The 19,899-nt window shown below is 56.2% G+C and overlaps 4 protein-coding genes across 4 annotated transcripts; 3 read left to right on the forward strand and 1 right to left on the reverse strand.

Annotated features, from left to right (window-relative positions):
- Positions 1–1,078: 1,078 nt before the first annotated feature.
- On the forward strand, positions 1,079–2,617 carry CDEST_08619 (uncharacterized protein; the record flags this gene model as incomplete). Its single annotated transcript, XM_062924778.1, has 1 exon — positions 1,079–2,617. One exon carries the CDS (start codon positions 1,079–1,081, stop codon positions 2,477–2,479), a length of 1,401 nt encoding a protein of 466 aa, XP_062780829.1. The 3' UTR covers positions 2,480–2,617.
- Position 2,618: 1 nt separating this feature from the next.
- On the forward strand, positions 2,619–5,598 carry CDEST_08620 (Putative carbohydrate-binding WSC). Its single transcript, XM_062924779.1, has 5 exons — positions 2,619–3,011; positions 3,131–3,321; positions 3,456–3,757; positions 3,972–4,022; positions 4,123–5,598. Exons 2-5 carry the CDS (start codon positions 3,156–3,158, stop codon positions 4,675–4,677), a joined length of 1,074 nt encoding a protein of 357 aa, XP_062780830.1. The 5' UTR covers positions 2,619–3,011; positions 3,131–3,155; the 3' UTR covers positions 4,678–5,598.
- A 2,261-nt stretch (positions 5,599–7,859) lies between these two features.
- CDEST_08621 (Putative organic solute transporter subunit alpha/Transmembrane protein) lies at positions 7,860–12,123 on the forward strand. The gene is made up of 3 exons (XM_062924780.1): positions 7,860–8,717; positions 8,828–9,411; positions 9,465–12,123. Exons 1-3 carry the CDS (start codon positions 8,678–8,680, stop codon positions 10,566–10,568), a joined length of 1,728 nt encoding a protein of 575 aa, XP_062780831.1. The 5' UTR covers positions 7,860–8,677; the 3' UTR covers positions 10,569–12,123.
- A 1-nt stretch (position 12,124) lies between these two features.
- Positions 12,125–19,562, reverse strand: CDEST_08622 (Putative THO complex, subunitTHOC2, THO complex subunit 2 domain-containing protein). The gene is made up of 3 exons (XM_062924781.1): positions 14,926–19,562; positions 14,781–14,875; positions 12,125–14,723 (listed from the first exon to the last, which is right to left on the reverse strand). The coding sequence occupies exons 1-3, from the start codon at positions 19,489–19,491 to the stop codon at positions 12,128–12,130; spliced, it is 7,257 nt and encodes a 2,418-aa protein (XP_062780832.1). The 5' UTR covers positions 19,492–19,562; the 3' UTR covers positions 12,125–12,127.
- Positions 19,563–19,899: the final 337 nt, after the last annotated feature.

Genomic DNA, 19,899 nt, shown 5'->3' on the forward strand with positions numbered 1-19,899 from the left:
ATGCGGCCAGGTACGTACCGTATTGAAGAGAAAGGAGCGAGGGACAGGGGTAAGGGAAGGTAAGGTAAGGAAGGCAGACAGTCGTGGGTTTTTGCCAATCGCGCGTCCGATCGCGCAGTGGCAGAAACAACATCATCAACACTCGGCTTCAAGCACAAGTGAAAGGGTGAGTGAATAAGCCAATGGCATGGCATGGCATGACATTTCGAGAGGGAGAAGGAGGCAAATGAGGGCCTGTGATTGAGATTGACCGACGCCGCGCCTGCTCGTCCACTTGGACAATCCAACGCAATCCAGCGCGAGCTGGCCTCGGGTAGTTCTGTCGGTCCGTCCGCGCAGCCGTTTGATTTCGATGTTCATCGGGACCCTGCAAGCCTGACAAGTGCTAAGCTACATCAGGCCGAGCGCTCGGGATGTATGCGCCGGGTACGCGGGGCGGGCTCTTGAGTGGCTGGCATCGGGACAGGGGTGCTGTGTCGAGAGTTTCGTGTTGTTGCTGCTGCTGCTTCTGCTGCTGCTGCTGCCCCTCTCTTGACTGACTGATTTGCTCTTGGTGGTGTCCCTGTCCGGCGTCTGTGGCTACTGGTGATGAGCTCGTAGGGCGGGCTCAGAGAGTCAGGGAAACCAAGGTCGAACAGAGGAAAAGAGGGCAAGAAGGCTGGGCACGAAACGGGGGTTTGCCTGCGGAGGGACAACACTACAAGCAAGGCAAGGCAAAAGGTTCCTCTGTCGACGCATACCTGTACCTGTAGTATTAGCTGAGGCGTGTTATAAAAATATGGACACAAAAGCATAACATAGTCAACTACAAGCCAGACCCTAAGTAATAGCGAGCGAGTGCCCATCAACACCCAGGCTTCCACTAAATGCAACAGCGAGAAGCAACATCACACATCACACATCACCGCCAGTGTGTCCATCTCCAAAGGAAGCATGTTCCACACTACCCATCTCTCAGCGCCTCTCAGTCACCGGCCTCTTTCGCTCGCTGGCACCGGCACTGGCGTTGGCACGTTCGATCCAAGTGACATTCGTGATTGGGGGGTCGACCGGGGCCTGCCACGGGCGGGGTCGTACAATGGTTATCGTTTGTGTCCTGGTCCTGGTCCTGGTCCTGGCCCTGGCCCTTGTCCAAGTTCCAGTCGCCCTGGTCGCTGTAACCTGCAACCTGTTGGCCTTTTGGCCCCGGTCACGTCAAATCCGCGCGTATCTGCAAGTTCCAACCACCTGCCGTCCCACTCCTTGCAACTGCCAGCTGCTGCCGCACAGTAAGTCAATCGTCAGTTGTAATGTGATCTATTGCGCTCTAGCGTCCTTTTCTCCCGTTTCCCATTTCTCCCATCATCATAATCACCACCATCATCATTATTTTCTCTACCAACCATGCCTCTTTTCTACCTGTAACAACCCCCTCTCTCCCCCGATCCACCCTTTTCCTCGATGTTGGCCTTCTCTCCTCCTGCTTCCGCTTTCCTGCTTGGCTCGGCCTGATCTTGGTGTTTCTCTTCCGCCTCTTTCTCCTTCTTCTACTGCACCAGCGGCGGCTACCTTTGGCCTAGTTTCATTGGTTTTACTTCATACTTTCATTATTTTGTTTTCGCAAATTTTATCCATTTTCAAATTCTTTGCCCTGCGAATAATTTCTCAAGCACAGAGTACTCCGCCTTGGCGCCCAGCACCACCCCCCGGCAAGGAGGAGTTCGAGAGAAAAGGAAGAAGAAGAGAAGGAGAAAAAAAAAAGAAAAAAAAAGAGAGGACACCCACCACCCAGCAATTCCACCCACGTTCGCTCCACTGCGGCGTCGCCAGTCTCTCGTTTCCTGACCCCTGCTTGCTTTCGACGGGGGTTTCTATTTTACTTTACCACTGTTGTTGCTATCTGCATCTCCCCACGCATCCAAGTACTGCTGCCGTTGCCGTTGTTGTGCAGCTGCAGAAACCAGATCAGATCAGATACACCAGCCGACACCTCGCTCCGCTGGACACCAAGCACTGGTCCACCGGCACGCACCACCACCATCACCTCACCTCATTCACTTGTGCTCTTCCTTGCCTGCCTCTTCCTTGCCTGCCTCTTTCGCTTCCCTCCCCTTGGCACCTACTTCTTTTCCACCTAGGGCTGCCTTGCCATCACCACCTCGTCTTCTGTTCCTATCTTCCTCTTCCCCCTCCACCCCCCAAACCCATCCCGACCCGACCACCTACCCCAAGGTTGTTGCCGACGACGGAGACGACGAAAACACGCCATCAGCCCCGATCAAATCGCCTGCGCGTCCTCCCACCCACCTACCTACTGAGCCATCTACCACACCTTAATCGACTCCTGGGTTCCCCGACGAAGAAGAAGGAAGGACCATCGTGGGCCATCGTGGACCATTGCTCACTAACCAAGGAGGGAGCACTATTATTATACTCGCCCAGCTCTTGTCTCACACACTTCCAATTCTTATTCCCGATTCCGCGCGCTAGTTGTCTCTAGGGGCAATCATCTCCGTCTCTGGTGCGTGGCTTGGCTGGCTCTCCTTTGCTAGTACCAGTACCGTTCGCCGCCTTCACTTTTGGATTTCACATCTGAACCTTTTTACCCTCTCTGTCCGTCCTTGGCGCCAACAAATTTGGTACCAACGCCACGACCGGCCCGGTCTCTCTCTCTCAATCTTCTTCCATCTTCCCTCTTCACCGCGCCCTTTGCTCTCTTTCGAGCTCTTTCATTCGAGTCGACACCTTTTTGTCCTCGTCGCGGCCCTTCTCTCTCGGAACGAACGATCAAGGAACGAGATCCTCTTCCTCTCCCCCCCGCCTGCTCTGGAGCACATATCTCACGAACGCCCCGTCCTCGCGTCTGCGTCGACTCTCCTGCGGTTCCCCGTCCGCCTGCTTGGTCGTGTAGGACAGGTGTACAACATCTTGGTTTTCTCGGAGGACCTTGTATTTTAACCTTCCCTTCCGACGTCCACCAGTCCAGACAGACGTCAGATGTCCTCCTTGTGAAGGGCCTGACTGCAGGAAGAGTGAGTGCAAAGCTCCCAGAGTTGTCCCCTCCAATGGATCCAAGGTTCTTTGAACCTCAAAAGCACTTTCTACCCCCCACAGTCTGGATACGAACGCTGACCAAGATACTCTCGATAAGATCCGCTCACGGACACGTAGCCATCATGCTATCATCTATTGAACGAGCTACGAGGTGCATGGGCATCCTCGCCCTCGCTCTCTTGCCAATGGCGAAAATTGCCCAAGCCGTACCCGAGGCCGACTTCCTCCTGCCTCGACAATTACAGCAAACACTTTGCTCCAGCCAAAACACGGCCTCTATGAGTGCAAGTACGTCAAGACACCTCCCCGAGAAGCCTGGTGGCTCTGGTACGGCCCTGGATAGTCAGGATACCCGGCCATAACGCCAGTGCCGACCTCATGAGCAACCGCGAGTCGACTTGGGTGCTGACGTGTTGCCCCAGATCTTAGTACCTGGCAGACGAACGGACTTTGCCAAGACTTCTGCCGAGATAAGAACTATGCTTTTGCCATCGTGCAGTGGCAGTCGTGCTGGTGTTCGGATGTTGCGCCGGCCCCGTCAACGGAAGCGGAAATCAGTGACAAGTGCAACGACATTTGCCCTGGCTACGACGTTGAGCGCTGCGGCTCAAGACCGAACTACTTTGGCTATCTGACCCTTGCTAAGACGCCCGTCAGCACCGCAGGCAGCGGAGGCGGCAGTGGAGGCGCTACAACGTCGTCCAAAGTACCATCCTCAACAGCAGTGAGTTTCCCCATCCTACGGCCATCGTTGGTGAATTCATGGCGTGATTCTGCGTGATTCCCCCGGCTTGATCCAGCCCCCTCCTGCCCTCAGACCGCAACATCTCACCTTGACAACGTGCGATGCATTGGCCTAATCGTCTGGAATCCAGGCCCCCCCGGCCCCGCCTGCAACTACTGTTCAAACCGTCATAACAAAAACTGAGATCGTTCAGAAACCAGCATCGTCCGAGTCTGAAACGGCGACAACATCTTCCACAACATCTGTATGCAATCAGTCCAAACAAATATGCCGTGGCCCATGACCAACATTTGATAAAATGACGGGGTGTATCGCTATAGGGTGGATGCTGACTCGGATTCCAGACATCGAGCAAGCCTAGAACGACTGTCCAGACAGTTACAGCCGACGGAACCGTACGTACCGTCACCGTCACGCCAACTGCCACAGGAAACGACGTTGCAACAGGCGCCTCAGAATTGGCCCCTTCGGATCAATCGACGTCGAACGGACCGAGCACCGGCGCTGTCGTTGGAATTGTCGTGGGTGTTATTGGTGCTGTCGTGGCCCTGGCCGGGATAGGACTCTTCCTGTTTTTCAGACGACGGAAGCAACGCCAGAACGAGAACGACAAGTACGACGTGCCCAGCCATCGGGGCAGCTCGGCCGGCATGTCGGGATCGCCACGCAATCCCGAGATGGTTGTGACCGTCGACGGAGGACGTTGGGACCCCGACACAACCACCGAGCAACGAAGAAGCCGACTGCTGGCGCATGATCCTCGCCTGGACCCCCTCCCGAGAGGCTTGTACGTGCGCAACAAGAGCGCGGAGAGTATCAACACCCTACGCGACGACCAAGATTACTCCCGCAAGGTTCACCAACCGGTTTTGCGAGCGACCAACCCTGATCCCGAATGAACGGTGAAAGTGGCATTGGGCGGACCAAGATGACGAGACATATCATCGTTAACGACGTACACGAAACCGGTCCCGGTACAAATTTTCGTCTTTGTATTGCGCTTTTGAGATACCAGGTCGGCGTTTCAATTTCCACTTCACAAGACACTGCATGCGGAGGGCATTGGATGAGTGGGAGGTCCTTGCGACAACATCGGGCATGGAGAGTTTCCTTTGGAGAAGACGGGGCGGCATCAGCATCAATACACACCATGAGCAACAGGCCTCAGATCACGAACACGAACAAATCACACGAGCAACATAAGGGCGCCGGCCAAGAGGCGGCCATAATTTCGATTCCGCATATCTCCTATTCAGTTCGCAGGTCGGGTAACGGCGACAGCGCAAGCCAATCGCGTGGACAGACGTGGACACAGCATTACGAAGCCGAGCCGAGTGAGCATCGACGAAATGGCTCTGCACTCCGGGCTGAGGCCCGATGACGAGCCCAAGGGTATGATGTTGAACGGCAACTGTACATACACACATACCGAGGTCTTGTGGAGCAGCAGAGGATCGGCTTGGACGACCAGACTTGGCAGGATCGTTGAGATTGGGGGGGGGTGTTACAACCGGTAACAATCTAACAAGACTTGCCGTCCACAGAACACTATGCGTGGGTGACGATGCTTCCATGACACGTCTTGGGGTTAAGCAAAGGACGTCGGAGGTAGGACGGAACTGATCGAGCTGAGTCGAACGATTGGCACTGGCTGGACAACAAGCTGTGAAGCCAACCACACAGTGCTTGGACAGTGCTTGGGGCAGTTCAACGTTGGACTTTGAACGATGACTGCTGGCTGGCGAGAAAAAGAAGAAGGGTTTCTTAGCTACGTAGTTGCGAGAATCATAATGACAAACAAACGCGTACAGGCGTTTCATGGCACTTCCACATGGCATGCGTGACCGATGACGGGGTCAGCTTTGTGCAAAGACGGCCTCTGTTGCAGAAAATTACCACTTATTGCCGGTGCGAACTCGGATCGCGGTACAATCTCAGATTCAAGACTCGAGTAGGAGGGATGGATGTTTCAACTGGGGCATTGCGACGAGGGCGAGTGCGCCGGCGACAGCGGCTTACCCACTAATGGACGGCTGGTAACTAGCGATGAAGAAGGGCGACAGAGCAGAAGGTAGTAAAGTCGGAAGCAGCACGGACAGGGCGCGAATGGGGAAGATGTGCAATATGGACGGGCGTGGGGGGGGGGGGGGGGTCGATCGCAACATTTTGATGTGGAGTGATTAAACGAGTGTTGGACGGAGGCTGCCCGTGTTGATGTGAGCGGGTTAGTTGCGTGCGTGGTTGATGTCAATTCCGCAGACGTTTGTGTTGTGGTAATTTGGCAGAGATTTTACCCTCTGCGTTAGATTAGGGGTCAGGAGGGGACGGACGTAATGATGGCAAAGCTTAGCGTAGTGGAGGATGGAGATGATCTGATGATGGACATTTGGGGGGGGGGGGGGGGGGGGGTGGATGCAACTGGAACGCGGGTCTCGTTTTATTCTGGGGTGGTTGCCGGTGGTTTCCTAGTTGCTTAGTTGGAGCGCGGCGTAGTTGCACATGCCACAACGAGTTGTTGGTTTGGCATCGTGAGTTGGATTTGTGACAATAGTCACTCCCAATTCCTCTCCCAGGCGAAGATAGGGGTATTGGAGGAGGGGGGGAGAGGACAAGTGAGGGCAAATCACGGCGCGTTCTGGGTTATCGAGGGCGTTGGATCTAGCATGTGGGCAGAACAAGCGTGAGTGCGGTTCAGGAGCCTGCGGGCGCCCTTGATGAGATGTTGATGGTTGGGTGCCCCTTCGGAAAGGCGCATGTTTCGAAACAAAGCTGTTTATATGCTAGAGGGGGGAAGGGGAGGATTCGAAATTGGTGATCAAATGAACTCGAGACCTTGGCGCGATTGTGTGTGTACTACGGTCTTGTTTCAGGAAGAGCACGGGACAGTATACATCAAGACATGGACGAGACAAAAAAAAAGGTGGTGTTTGCTTGGTGCCTTTGACGCCGCGACAAAATGACGACAACCTGCTTCTTGCGATGAATGCTCAATGGCGGCCATGATTTATAAAGGCGGGATTGCGTTTGGAATACGAGCGTTCCGCGGGACCCGTTTGACTCGTGTTCCGTCCTGGGATGCATGGCCCTCCCTCCCTCCCCCTTGCCCCTACCTAAAATCCCAACATAGGATGTAGGGGAGGGGCCTCGCGGAAACGGTGGCTGAGGAATCGGGAATAGCTTCAGCCCGGTGTCGGCCGAGGCTGCGGCGCGCGGGAAGGTGGGAGGACGCGTTGGTGCCCCTGTGTGTTATAGTGTATGTAAATCATGGACGCGCCTTTTTCCGTCGGCTGGGTTGGCCTGTGACGTCGTCGTATCTGTCCATCATCAGTTCCGTTCGGGCTCTGTGCGTTCGTCTCATCATTGAAAAGGGGGCCATGGTGTTTGATCAACACACAGAAAGACGGGATGGATGAAGGGAGAAAAAGACAAATCAAACTACTTGCATCCGTAAGGGGGACAACAAGAAGGGCGGGTAAGGGAACCCCCCCCCCCCCCCCCTCTAAAGAGAAGAGTGTGGCCACGGCCCATGATAACCCACCAAGGGAAGGGAGTCGAGGCGGAGCGCATCGAGACATCCATCCTCGGGGTTTTTGTTGGAGCCCAGAGGACTCCTCCGCCTCACCTACGGCCGGGATCTTGAGAAAAAAACATGGATGGTAATTAACGAGATGGCGCCTCGTAAAGAGTACGCGTTTATCTTTTGGCCCTTTCTCTTAAATGGTTTGGGTCCAGAGGACCTGGAAGGCATCTCCCCGTTGGCTGAATGGACGTGGCCGTCGGCGGCGGCCCTGCAATCTCAGAGGGCGTCGGGTCGCTGCCATCTATTACAGCACTACCGCACTACATGTAGCATGGATAGTATACGGATACCTAGGTCGGTAGGGAGGTAGGTAGGGAAGTTAGGTAAGTTAGTGTAAGTAGGTAGCGGCTCTTGGCACAGCCACTGGTCAAACGGCCTGGCAAGACCGGGTAGGCGAACCCCGGATGCTGATGCTGGCCCGCCCCTTTCCCCTGCTCCTTGCTCTGCTGCTGTCAGTCAGCATGGTGTGGTCGTCAGTCTTTTCCCCTCCGCTTTCGCATTTTTGTCGTCATTTCATTCCTCCTCTGCATACCCACGACCGCCACACTGCTCCGATTTTTGTTTTCTTTCTTCCTCTCCTTTCTTTGGTGCGCATTCTGTTCTATCTATACCTTCCCCCCCCCTCTCTCTTTCGCGCCCGGGCACGCCCACATCCGCTGTTCATCACACCGCAACTTGGCGCGCCGGGCCCCCTGACGAAACCAAAACGATACCCGGCAGCGAGGACGACGACAAAGACGAAGACGACGGCAAACCGGCTGCGACCACGCGGCGGCCGGCTCAGTATCCCGTGGAACCTCGAGAGGAGGATCGCCCTGCGCAGGATCGTGAGCGTGCTGGGGACGACATCGATTGGACGAGGCCCGCGAACCACCATTTCCGAACAATTCTACAAAACGCAGAAACGCTACTTTATCGAAGCCGAGTAGAAGGCGGAAGAAAGACAAAACAATAGAAAGGAGAGCGTCTCGACATATATACCCGACCGTTGCATCTCTTCCCTCTGGATCCGTCTCCGTCCACTGTTGCGAACGCGTGACCGCACCCCCGAAACATTCGAGCTCGAAAGCCACGAGGCGACCAAGCTCTCGCCAAGACCGACACCCGCTCTGTTCCTGCAGCAGACTAGTCTTGGCGATCGTCCAATATCCCCGAGCCCCGACCCCAACCCACCACCCCTCTGATAGTCCACACATACCAACATCGGGCCTTTGTGTCTTTCTTCTTCCAGCCGTCACCTACACCGAGTCTTCGGTTCCTTCTCCGACACCATCCAACGTACAGGACCCTCCTCGGAAGGGTCCTAAGCCGCCGCCACAATGAACCTGACGTGTAACTCAACGCTCGAGGACATGAGAAGTATGTCACCTTGCCCGAACCCCCCCTCACCCGAAACCCTCCCACCACACAGCCAGTGACCCCGTCAAGACGCAACCAAGCAAGCTAACAACATGACCACCTCCTTCTAGTTGTCCCCGGCTCCGAGATTCTCATCGCCGGCCCGTTGACCTTCCATGACCTGGCCCTCATCATCGCTGGCTCCTGCACCATCATCGCCATCTGCCTTTCCTTCTACCTCATCTTCATGCACTCCATCAACTACACGAAGCCCCGCGAGCAGCGCCAGATCATTCGTATTCTTTTCATGGTCCCCGTCTACGCTGCCTCGTCTTTCCTGCAGCTCTATTTCTACTGGCACGCCGTCTACTTCCAGCTCATGAGCGACTGCTACGAAGCCTTCGCCATCGCCTCCTTCTTCTCGCTCATGTGTCACTACCTCGCCCCAGACGTCCACACCCAAAAGGACTACTTCCGCAACCTTCACCCCATCAAGCCTTGGGTCTGGCCTCTCGGCTGGTTCGCCAAGTGCTGCGGAGGACAGAGAGGCCCCTGGCGTACCCCCAAGAGCGGTTTGACGTGGTTCAACGTCATCTGGATCGGCGTCTACCATTATGTCTTCATCCGCGTTGCCATGACTGTCACCGCCGTTGTCACGCAGTACTTCCACCGCTACTGCGAGAGCTCCAACAACCCTGTCTTCGCTCACGTCTGGGTACGTATATGCTCCCCCAAGAGGCCCGTCGTGGTCCTGGCTGACATCCATAGGTCATCTCCATCAACTGCGTGGCCGTCACAATCGCCATGTACTGCGTCATTCAATTCTACGTACAGATGCGGGAGCCTCTCAAGGAGCACTCGCCCTTTCTCAAGGTTCTTGCCATCAAACTTGTCGTCTTCTTCTCTTTCTGGCAGGTCACTTGCATCTCTCTGGCCACATCCACGCTCGATCTCGTCCACCCGAACAGAGTCCTTGCCTATCCCGATATCAAAGTCGGCATCCCTGCCCTTCTTCTCTGTTTCGAAATGTCTCTGTTCGCCCTCCTCCATCTCTGGGCTTTCCCCTACGCACCCTACGTGCCCGGCGCCAAGGCCACATTCTACCCGGCCCCGGACGCCCGCGATCTTAACGCCTCTCTGCGCGAAAACGTCCACTCTGCCCCCAGCGGCGGCTGGATGGGTCTCCGCGCTATCGGAGACGCCCTCAACCTCTGGGACTTCGTCAAGGCGTTTGGCCGTGGTATGCGCTGGTTATTCTGCGGTGTCAAGCGCCGCAAGGAGGACCCCAGCTACAAGACAGCCGCCAGCTTGGACATGGATGACCTCGACAAGGGCGGCGACACCGCATACCATCCCGCTGGCCTCAAGAGCACCGAGCATCTCCCCATCGCTCACGAGTTCCGTCGCAGCACATATCTTCAGCCCTTGCGACCACCTCCTCGACCCGCACGCCTGGACAACGAGAGCGCCAGCCTCATCGCTCACGCACAGCCGAACCCTTCCCAGATGTCTCCACCGCGCCGCCCAGAACGGCCACACTCACCATTGTCGCCCTTGTCGCCCATCTCGCCGTACCAAGACCACGGCTTCCAGGAGACGGGTATGGCACCTATGTACCATGCTCACCAGAGCTCGAACGCCGACTGGGAGAAGACATCACCCACAACGACGAGCCCGACATCGGGGCCACGCGATCTGACTCAGCAACGGATCGGAGAGGCGCTCTGGGGACCACCGCAAAGCCCCGCCGCCGTCGCCATGATGCCGGAAAGCCCCGTCCTCGGGTCACCCATGAACGGCGCCCCCGGTCAAGTACGCCCGACACATGGAAACCAGCCACATGGGCAGCCTGGACCCGGAACGGCCTTTTGAAAGGCCTATTTGCTTGTCGATACATGAGCATGTTGCGCGGCAGCGCTCCATCACATTTGTGATGAAGAATCCAGCAAGAGATCCTTGCGCCGTAGGTGTTGGACGATTTGGTTTTTGGATATTTGGCATGCATGGGATACGGCGTTTTGATTTCTCACGAGATACCACATCATTTTTTAGCTGATTGGGAATGAAACCGGTTTTTACCCTTCATGACGTGCGGCAGTCCATTTGATTCGTTCCCAACCCGATGCATGGTCTGTATTCGTGGTGATGTTGGGAGCATGTCCAAGTGGCACCACTCCCTTTCAGGATCTAATGATTCTGTGACGAGGAGCAAGAGGACGGGGGCTCGCCGTTGGAGATGGAGATGCATATATAGCGAGTGACAGAAACCCTTGGACATTCACGGGGCGTCACGACCAATTTCCCCTCCTGCCGTCGGTGTCAGACGAACTGAAAACCCCACACCAGTCTAAGAAAGTGTCACTCTCCCCTATCCTCCCCTCCCTTTTCTCTGTCGTCCTCGTCCTCGAGGGACCATCGCAAAACTGGCGACGTCCTTCTTTACACACACTTGTCGCCCAAGGAAACACGCACCTCGGCTCGGGACGCAAAGCCCCTTCAATCACGATGGGACGGAACGGGGGTTTCGGGCTCTCAAGAATTGGGTGGTGGACTGGGCTTCTTCTTTCGGCGTCGCCCACCCCCTTTTTTTCTTCTTCCTGGTTTCGTCGCCTCTGGCGGGGGGAGACAACCCGCTCTCATCGGTAACACATATAATCATACAATGCGTCCCCCCCCTTCCTTTCCTTTCCTTTCCTTTAAACCTTTAAGTTTACCAATCCCACCGATTTTTGAAATGCGCTGTTTCGATCTCGATGGGTGATTTTACAGTTGCCGTCTACTCATTTCGACGATACCTACGCCCCCCCCCCTTTTTTTTCTTCTTCTTTCTTGCTTATAGGGGGGCTCTAGGCCTTTGGGTATCATATTATAGTAATCGCTTCATGGGCCGAAGGATTGGGTCACTACGAATGCGGCTTGTGTACCGGGCCAATGCCTAGGGAAGATCCGAGACGAGTTGGAAGTCGAGTCATCATCCGATCCTCTTGTCTTGGTTTTGACGCCGACGCCTCTCCCTGGCGATCCAGATGGTTGTGGAAGATGGATGTGAACGAGGCTGTGTGTGTGCTTGTGTGTGTCTGTGTGTGTGTTTGACACTTGAGTGGATTGGTTTGTGTATCTGAATTTGAAAATTCCGTCTTTCCCCTGGCGACCAAGACAGTTGTGCAGACCCCCCAAAATGATAGCAATACTCGTAGACAATAGAAACAAGTGTAAAAAAGCGATAATGAATGTGTCTTCTTTCGTCGAGGATTGCGGTCTCTTTCTCGTCCATTCTATGCGCGTGTCGTCGTGTTGACCAATCGCATATTCTTCTCTTCTTTTTTTCCCTTCCATTCCGCGCAGTAACACGACTTTTTCTCTTTGCCGAATTATTTCTCCTTCTTGTAGACTGCTGTTGGCTCCTGCTTGCGCTTCAAAGCCTCTCCATACTAACGTCTTTGCCTCTTCTCGCGTTCGTTCGATAGTCCAACTGCGTCTTCGCTCCTCCGCTTTCGGCCACGCTCATCGCGCAGCTCCCGTCGGTCGTCGGTCGGCCTCAATCCTCCGTCACGCGGACCAGTTCTAGATGCGCCACGCACGTTTGCGCCCCAGTCTTCGCCCCTTCCACCTGGACCCCCCTCTCCGCGTCCCCCTTCTCCGCGGTCGCTGCGATGACGCTGCTCACGGCTGCTTACGTGAGGGGCGTTGGCATGAGAGTCTCTGGTGCTGCTAGAGGGCTCTCGGCCAGAGCGCCGGGGCTCACGTTCCTCGCGGGTGCTGGACTGGCTTTGGGCCCCCGACCTTCGGTCCCTGTGTTCACGCGGTTCCTTGGCTTCTCTCTCGCGATCGGGGCTGCGCTCTCGCTCGCGGCTGCCTCGCCTCGAATGTCTGCCGCGCTCCGAACGGTGTTCGCGTCGGCTGCGGTCGTGCTCACTTCGCGGATGGTCATCCCCGTTGGCCTGTCCTCTGTCCTGGCGGACCGGGTCTGGACGCTCCTGGGTCGGCGTAGATACCGGCGATGCGCCCGTGAGGACTTGAGCATCAGAGCCAGCGATACTACCTCTCGGAGCTCCACGCCCGCGAATGCTGGTGCCCCTGTTGCTCTCTGGCATGTTGGCTTGTGCTTGTTGCAACGTGCTGTTAATACCAGCAAGCTGCCTGCGACTGCCGCCGCTGCGCCCTCGGTCGTTTGAGGATGGCCCAGAAGGCGCACCTTCTGTTGAACCTGGATAGCTCCCTGTTGGTGTACGACTGTTACCACCTTGGATTATGGTGGCACGGTCAGGCGTGTTGATAGGTGGCAGCGATGGTCGAGAGTGGCTTGGTGGTTGGCCTGGAGGTGGAGGCGGCGGCGGCGGTGCGATTTGTGCCAGTCGATCAGGATGGATCCCAGGGGCCAGTGTGGGGCCTCCAGAAGATGGCGTGGGTGAGTTCGTCGGACCCGGGTTCATGGTACGTGTACGGTCAGGGTGAGCGGCTGGCGTCGGCGTCATCGTAGACGGCGAGTTGACGGATGCGCTTGGGTCGTACTGGCTTCGACGTCCTCTACCAGAAGCCGGGCCCGTAGGTGGGTGTCTCTCTTCGGGCGTCGGGCTGTCGGTGTTCGGGGGGAACCATGGGTCGGGTCGTGAGTTAGGTGTGCCCATGTGGCTACCTCGGGCTGCCCCTCGGCCGCGACCACGAGGCCCCAGAGGAACGTCATTTGTGACAACTGACTGAATAGGGTTCAATCGTCCGTAATTCTGATCCTGCTGAGTGGTCCGGCTGTGGTCGGGGTCCGAGTTTCGGCTGGAACCGAGGAAAGCCTCTCTGTTTTTATCTGGGCCGAAGCGTTCACCTTCCCTCTCCGTAATGCGATCCGCTCGCGGGTTGGAAGCGGGAGGCTCGACGACGTGTGTATCTCTGCCAGAGGGACGATGCTCAGAGTGATGAGTACGGCCATGTCTATCATCTCTGCCAGCATCAGCCGTTGCGTCTGGGTTGAACCGTCCGCTTCTTCTGGGCGAATGAGTTCGCGGGGCGCCTCGGTCCCTGTGTTCTTCCCGCGCCGGACGTGCTAACGGATCTGACCGTGAGTCGCCCATCAAAGCAGCACGCTCGGGGTTGATGATGTCGGCACGCTCTTGATCTGGGCCACGTGGCTCCTGACCGCGTGAGGCCCGCCCACTGCGTCGGTCTGCTTCTGAGGATCGAGGTGGTCGCTCCGAGCGGCTAGATCGGTCTGGCTCTCCTTGGATAAGGGCCAGCCTGGCAGGGTTTACCGGGGGGTCCTCGGCCGGCTGCTGGGTTGACTGCGGTGGCGGCGTGGCATTTACGGGTTCTCGCGAGAGCCTGCCAGCCTCGGCAGTTCGGCCGTTCACCGGCGCTGTCTTATCCCGAGGCGGGCGGCTGTCACGCTCATGAGCTCCATGGTCGCGACGGGGAAGCTGCGGGTCTTGCCTGGCAGGCCAATCTTTTTCGGACAAGCGGCCGGTTTCCCTCGATGGAATCTCTGGTCCACGCCGGTCTGGGTTGGGGAAGTCACGACTGCGTTCAGGTCTAGCAGCTTCAGGGAATCTGGGATCTCTCGAGGAATCTCGGGGGTCCCGGTGTTCTCTGGAATCCCTAGGCTCCCTTGTGTCTCTGGGACCGCGTGGCTCTCGCGATTCTCTTTGGTCTCGTCGCTCCGGTAGGGCGGCGTCTGGCGTGAAGTGGTTACGTCCGTAATGACCAGGGATAGGAACGTCCGGTCGCTTAGGAAGACTGTGCGCGCTTCTGTCCGGGCCTGTGGGCGTGGGAGTCGACTTGGGCACATCCCGGTGGTTCATATTGCTCTGTGCCGGGGCGGCAGCCGCCGGCTTAGGCGTCGAGGGCTTGCTGGAGGCATTGGGGCCGAAGTCAGCGCGTGTATGCCCGGCCTTGACAGGTTCTATCGGTGAGGCCGACGGCTTTGGAGGCAAGTTGGGATCTTTTTGCGTGAGCGTGCCCGGCGCGGACGGGGCTGCCGGCCGAGCCTCGGCATCTCTACCGTCCTTGACTTCTCCGTCTTCGTGTTCTGTTGCGGTCCTGTAGACGAAATGTCAGTTGAAATGCGTGGGAACGTCCTTGGAACAACAGACGTACTTGGATGTTCCTGGCTTGAACTCGACCGCAGTTGGGCGAAGATTTGTTGCGCCGCTGGGCTCGCCATCCTTGGCCTTCCCTTGAGCTTGACCGTTCTTCAAGACATTAGCGTTTCCCTGGTTAAATGGTTGCTTACTTCGCTCACCATGTTCGGCCGGAATCCGGCTGGCAATACCCATTTTGCCTTCCTCCTTTGCAACTCAGACAGAGCGCCTTGGGCAGCCACGGAAAGGTCCACACGGTGGCCCTCTCCTCCAGCGGATGCAGTCTTCGATGCTGCTTCTCGCTCGGTGATTGTCTTGAGCTGTTCGATGAACTGGTTGCCCATAAACGTCACGGCCGGGAAGAAGTCGAGAACAGCCTTGAGCACTGTCATGGCGTTGCGAATGTGCATCCACTCCATGCCACCCAGGCAAGACTTCAACGCCAGGTTGAGCTTGTTGTGCCATCCGTAGAGAATATCTCGGAATTGCGCATGATCATGATAGGATGATGGCTTTCCCTTGTCGTCAAACTCAGAGGCAAACCCGAGAAGAAAGCTTCGCTTACCGACAGCCTCCCTCTCGTAGACGTTCGTGTCGCGATGCCATCGGGCAAGATCTTTGAGGATGCAGTTGAGAAACCTGCCCAGGTGCTCGGCCTCGCGGACTGTGCAGGTGAAGATGATCGCCCGCAGCCGGTTGACGTTGAAGAGTCTATCATACAACGCCTTCAACCGGAAGTTGGGTGCACCAAAGGTGTGGAGCTTCTTGATCAGCACGTAGCAGTACTCTGCGTCACTAGCCGAGAGTACGAGCCGCGGAAGCAAGCATTGCTCGAGAATGGCGTCCGAAATGCCGTTTAACTTAATCGCCGAGCCTGGGAACCATGTTGCCATGTGCTCTGTCATGTAGTCTCGCACTACTCGCGCTCGCTTCATCTGCGAGTCTGCCTCCTTAGGTAGCTCGTTGCTGATCTTGAGGAGTTCGGCTTTCTTGGCCTCCTTCTTATTGATGCCGCTGCGGCTCATGTCTGAACGATCTCTGTTGAGATCTCTTTGCATATTTGACAGCCTCTTGTGGGCGCTGTTGTAGCTTGCAGCGGGCACCTCGATGTCGCCGAGCTGCAACGCCCAAAACAGAACATAAAACTCGGGACTGAGCTTGCTCCAGGAAGACGATGCAGAGATGGACCGCATCGATTCGACAATAGGTTCAAGCGCCTCGTGAATTTGGCGAAGGGAGTCTTGCTTTGCCTTTTCTCGCATCTCCGCCGGCGTCATTGTCTTGTCCTCCGTCTCATTCGGTTCGCCGGTGGACTCTTTCGCATCGGTGGCACTCTGGACCATCGCAACGTCTCCGTCTGAGTCGGCGATGTTTGACGATGAGTCGAGCCTCTTGGAGAACATGTTGTGAGCAACACCCTCTCGGCCAATGAGGAACGCCAAGCTTGCGTCGAGGCCAAACTCGTCCATTAGACGGGTGATAGCGGGCACCAGCGAGTCGAACTCATGAGGCTCCAAGTTGGTCCGCAAAAGGTCGAGATACTGAACCAAGATCTGATGGCTGTCGTCGATGACGGAACCAATATATTTGATGTGTGCCTCGTCGTCCGGGAGTTTGTAGATGGCAGACTGTCGATACTGCGCAACGTTGATGAGCACGCGACCGGCAAGGTTCGAGTCAACAAGTGACTGCATCAAGCGCTTCGCGCTGCGAGTTGACTCAAACCGCTTGTCTTGGAGACTGAGAAGCGTCTGGCGCCGCAACACTTCGCCTCCCGACATGGCCAAGATCTGGTCGTCTGTGAAGTCAAGAACTTGGACCACGCCACCCATGGAAGCCACGAGCTCCTTGAGAATGATCAAGTCGGTCGAATTGCCTTGGAAGAGCTGATCATTGACATACTTGAGAATCGGGGTTGGATCAAGTATGGAGTACCGCTTAAAGACTTTGCCGGCAAACTTGGAAAGCGCTTGAAGCCATTTACTGGTCAGCAGGATGGAGGACTCTTGTGTGCGACTTCGCTGGCCACCCAAAGAGCTCATCAGGGACCAGACGAGGACGTCGTATGCCAGGTCGGTGAAGTACTTGGCACACTCGACGAATGCCTCAATAAGGTTGGCGTAAGACTCGATTTGGCCCAACGCCTCCTTGAAGACAATGCCGGGCGAGGAGTAACTGGTCTTGGCTAAGGACTTGGCCATTTCACTGAGATTCGTGAGAGAGATGCGCTTCATCACGCCTCTGGTTTCGACACGTGTGCGGGTGAATGCAGCCTTCATCGCCGGCAGTCGGGAGATTTGGCCCTCGAACCATTCGGCGTAGATGGAGTATCGAGTGGCAACGGGATAGAGCTTGAGCAGATCCCAGACAGAGTTGACAACGGCGGCGTTGGCAGTCGTCATGCTGAGTGCAGGGACTAGGATGCGACGCAAGAGTTCCTGCCACCGGTCCATATTTTGTTGAGAGTGATCCTCCGCCAGGCTTTTAGCTCCGATACTGACGAGCTTGGCAAGCAATGCAGGGTCTTTGCCAATGTTTACGCCAGAGAGGTTCAGGAACGTGTCACACAGGGTGAAGACGTCGTCGACCGTTTGGCAGACTGGAACGTTGTCGGCCCATTCATCCCAGTAGAATCTGTAATGCTGGTCTCTGCTGTCATACCCATCAGGAAATGGCCATCTCATGGACTTCTTGACCGGTATGATTCCCAGCTTGATAGTGCCTTTGGCAACACCGGCTTGGTCTACATCGGCGATGGACTTTGCGGGGCATTCAGCCATTCCAACAGCGGTGGGTCGGCTTTCCTTGAATACCTTCTCAATACTGTGATTGAGGATGCGGTGTATCCGGTCGAGGATCTCAGGGTAGGCCTCGGGAAGCCAGGGGAAACGACCTAGGATGAAAAGGGACTCGGGGATGGCGCCGATTGTCAGCAGACAGTTGAGTAATGCAGCCTTTTGCTCCATAGGTTCCGGTAGCTTGTCCTTCTCGTCCGTTCCGACGTTAGTTTTGGCATCGGCATCGGTTTTTCCAGCAGTGTCTCGAGTACGCGTTGTGGGTGGCGGCGCCGTGTCGTCAGGCAACGCACCAGCCATAAGGAGAGCATTCTGTGCGGCACCGGGTCGACTTTGCTTTTCCTTTTCCTCGAGCTCCTTCATCTTCTTTTCCCTCATGGTGTCCATCTCGTCGTCGAGAGGCCAAAGGTGGGGGTAAATGTCGACTAAGGACATGAAGCCAACCTTGACAAGAAGAGCGACGAGGTAAAGGAGGTTTGCCGGCAAGACGTCGTCAGGATCTCTGGCGTCAGAGGCGTAAAATCGCAGCTTGAAGCCAAGAAGCTGGGCGGCGGTTCGGTTTCCCTGGGGGGGGAGGGTTTTCGTGACCTTCATCCACGCAGAGGCGGCGTTAACTTCAGCCTCAGATGCGGACTCGGAAACCTCCAATAGCTTGAGATGCTCGTCCGTGACTTGTCTTCCTCCGAGCTGGAAGAAAGCATCAATGTGGACTTCGCGCGCACGATCCCAGAATTCAGCATCTCGTTGACGTCTCAGTTCAGCGTTCGCCAGTTCGACATCTTCGCTGGTCATCCAATGGGAATGATCGGGGAGAGCCCAAGGAGGTAAGCCGCCAGCGTAAATGGATGCAGCCGAGGTTTGGCTGCGAGGCCACCAAGAGCTGACGCGGAGAAGCTTGATGAAAAAGCGGAATTGCTTGATAAGGACGGCAGCGAAGACGTCGAGTGTGACATCGAGCACCCTTCCGACGTCGAGGTCAAAGGTTCCGATAAGCCCCTTGAGACGTTCGAATGCTGCGTGGGCTGTTTCGGCCGAGGGGGGCTCTGCACTGCTCGTTGTGAAAAGCTCAGTCATCAACTTAGAGTAGCCTTCGCTTTCTTCACGCAGCAGGTTGTAGTTTGCTTGGCGGTACAAGAGATTGGTCGCGCGTCTAATCCCAAGCTTGACAAAAGTTTCCCTGATGAGGCCAAGGTCCTGGAGTAGCTGAGCGTCGAGGGTTTGGCGAACAAGTTCTGGCGAGACACCAGTCGCTTGTATGAAGTCGCGAAGTTGAGGCTTGAAGAGATCTCGATCGTTGTCAAAGATTATGGACAAGGTGTCGAGAAAGAGGGTGTGCGGCTCGAACGAGAAAGAGTCCTTAATCATTTCTTGCGATTCAGTGCCGAGAATCTCCTTCATGCAGGCGCCAGCGTCGGCGGGTGACAATCGGCCCTCCACAACAGCATGAATGAACTCTTGGTAGATAGTGGTCAGCTCCTCGGTGTCCACATCTAACCTCGAGCTGATTCCATGGTCGATCAAGGCCTGTTTGCTGCCGCTTGTCCAGGAAGCGACCGCGTCGTCGGTGATGTGTTCATAACAATAGGTTGTGGGTACCGGGGACGGCGCATGGGACGTCGGCGCAGACGCCACTGGCTCCATCGCCATCGGGGCAGGATGTTGCGATTGCGACGGGGTGGGCGGGGGGCGGGGGACAGTCGGAGAGGTAACGCGGGAGGCGCTCGCGGACTGGCTGCCAGAGTGTGCTAGTTGTCCTTGGGCGGAATCGCGACGGTCGTTCCGTCTAGTGTTCCTGCCTCCGCGACCACCTCTTCCTCCTCCCTCGGAAAAGTCTCGATCGCGTTGGCCCAGCGCCGTATCTCCAGGTCGATGGGGGGAGGGTCTGTTGCCTTCGCTAGCAAGACCACCACGAGCCTTACGCTTAGGAGGCATCGTGCTCTCTCGGTCGCGGGTTTGTTCAAGGTATCATCGGAGACACGCGCGCTCTGTATCAAACAGTCGTCCTGGAAATATCCTAGTCAGCGAAGCTCGAATTGCCAGCGTGCGCAAGGCTGGAAAGAGAGGTAGGTACCTGGTGGTTTGAGAGGTTTGGGGAGCTCGTCGCGTGTAGCTCCGAGAGAGAATGCCGCGCACAAAGGGGATGAAAAATAGCCGGTTCAATCGTTTGGACCAAGAAAAAAAAAACTTGATCAGAAGTAAGTAGAGCCGAGGAGGTTACAGAAAGAGGTTGCGCCCTAAGGTTGGTGATTTCGCTTGAGTTGGCGACAGGACGACGATGATGGATGGTGTTTCGCGTGAAGAGGCAGTTGCATCTATCTAAAAGCTTCAGACCCACTGCAA

Source organism: Colletotrichum destructivum, chromosome 5 (assembly GCF_034447905.1).
Source record: "Colletotrichum destructivum chromosome 5, complete sequence".
Taxonomy (NCBI): Eukaryota; Fungi; Ascomycota; class Sordariomycetes; order Glomerellales; family Glomerellaceae; genus Colletotrichum; species Colletotrichum destructivum.

Bases quoted from the DNA above. Each gene is read 5' to 3' on its own strand.
- CDEST_08620 (XM_062924779.1), top strand. From the start codon at position 3,156: ATGCTATCATCTATTGAACGAGCTACGAGGTGCATGGGCATCCTCGCC. The intron at 3,758-3,971 runs GTGAGTTTCCCC...GAGATCGTTCAG, and splicing joins AAGTACCATCCTCAACAGCA to AAACCAGCATCGTCCGAGTC. The intron at 4,023-4,122 runs GTATGCAATCAG...CTCGGATTCCAG, and splicing joins CAACATCTTCCACAACATCT to ACATCGAGCAAGCCTAGAAC.
- CDEST_08622 (XM_062924781.1), bottom strand. From the start codon at position 19,491: ATGCCTCCTAAGCGTAAGGCTCGTGGTGGTCTTGCTAGCGAAGGCAAC. The intron at 14,876-14,925 runs GTGAGCGAAGTA...AATGTCTTGAAG, and splicing joins CCGGATTCCGGCCGAACATG to AACGGTCAAGCTCAAGGGAA. The intron at 14,724-14,780 runs GTACGTCTGTTG...TTTCGTCTACAG, and splicing joins TTCAAGCCAGGAACATCCAA to GACCGCAACAGAACACGAAG.
- CDEST_08621 (XM_062924780.1), top strand. From the start codon at position 8,678: ATGAACCTGACGTGTAACTCAACGCTCGAGGACATGAGAA. The intron at 8,718-8,827 runs GTATGTCACCTT...ACCTCCTTCTAG, and splicing joins AACGCTCGAGGACATGAGAA to TTGTCCCCGGCTCCGAGATT. The intron at 9,412-9,464 runs GTACGTATATGC...TGACATCCATAG, and splicing joins CTGTCTTCGCTCACGTCTGG to GTCATCTCCATCAACTGCGT.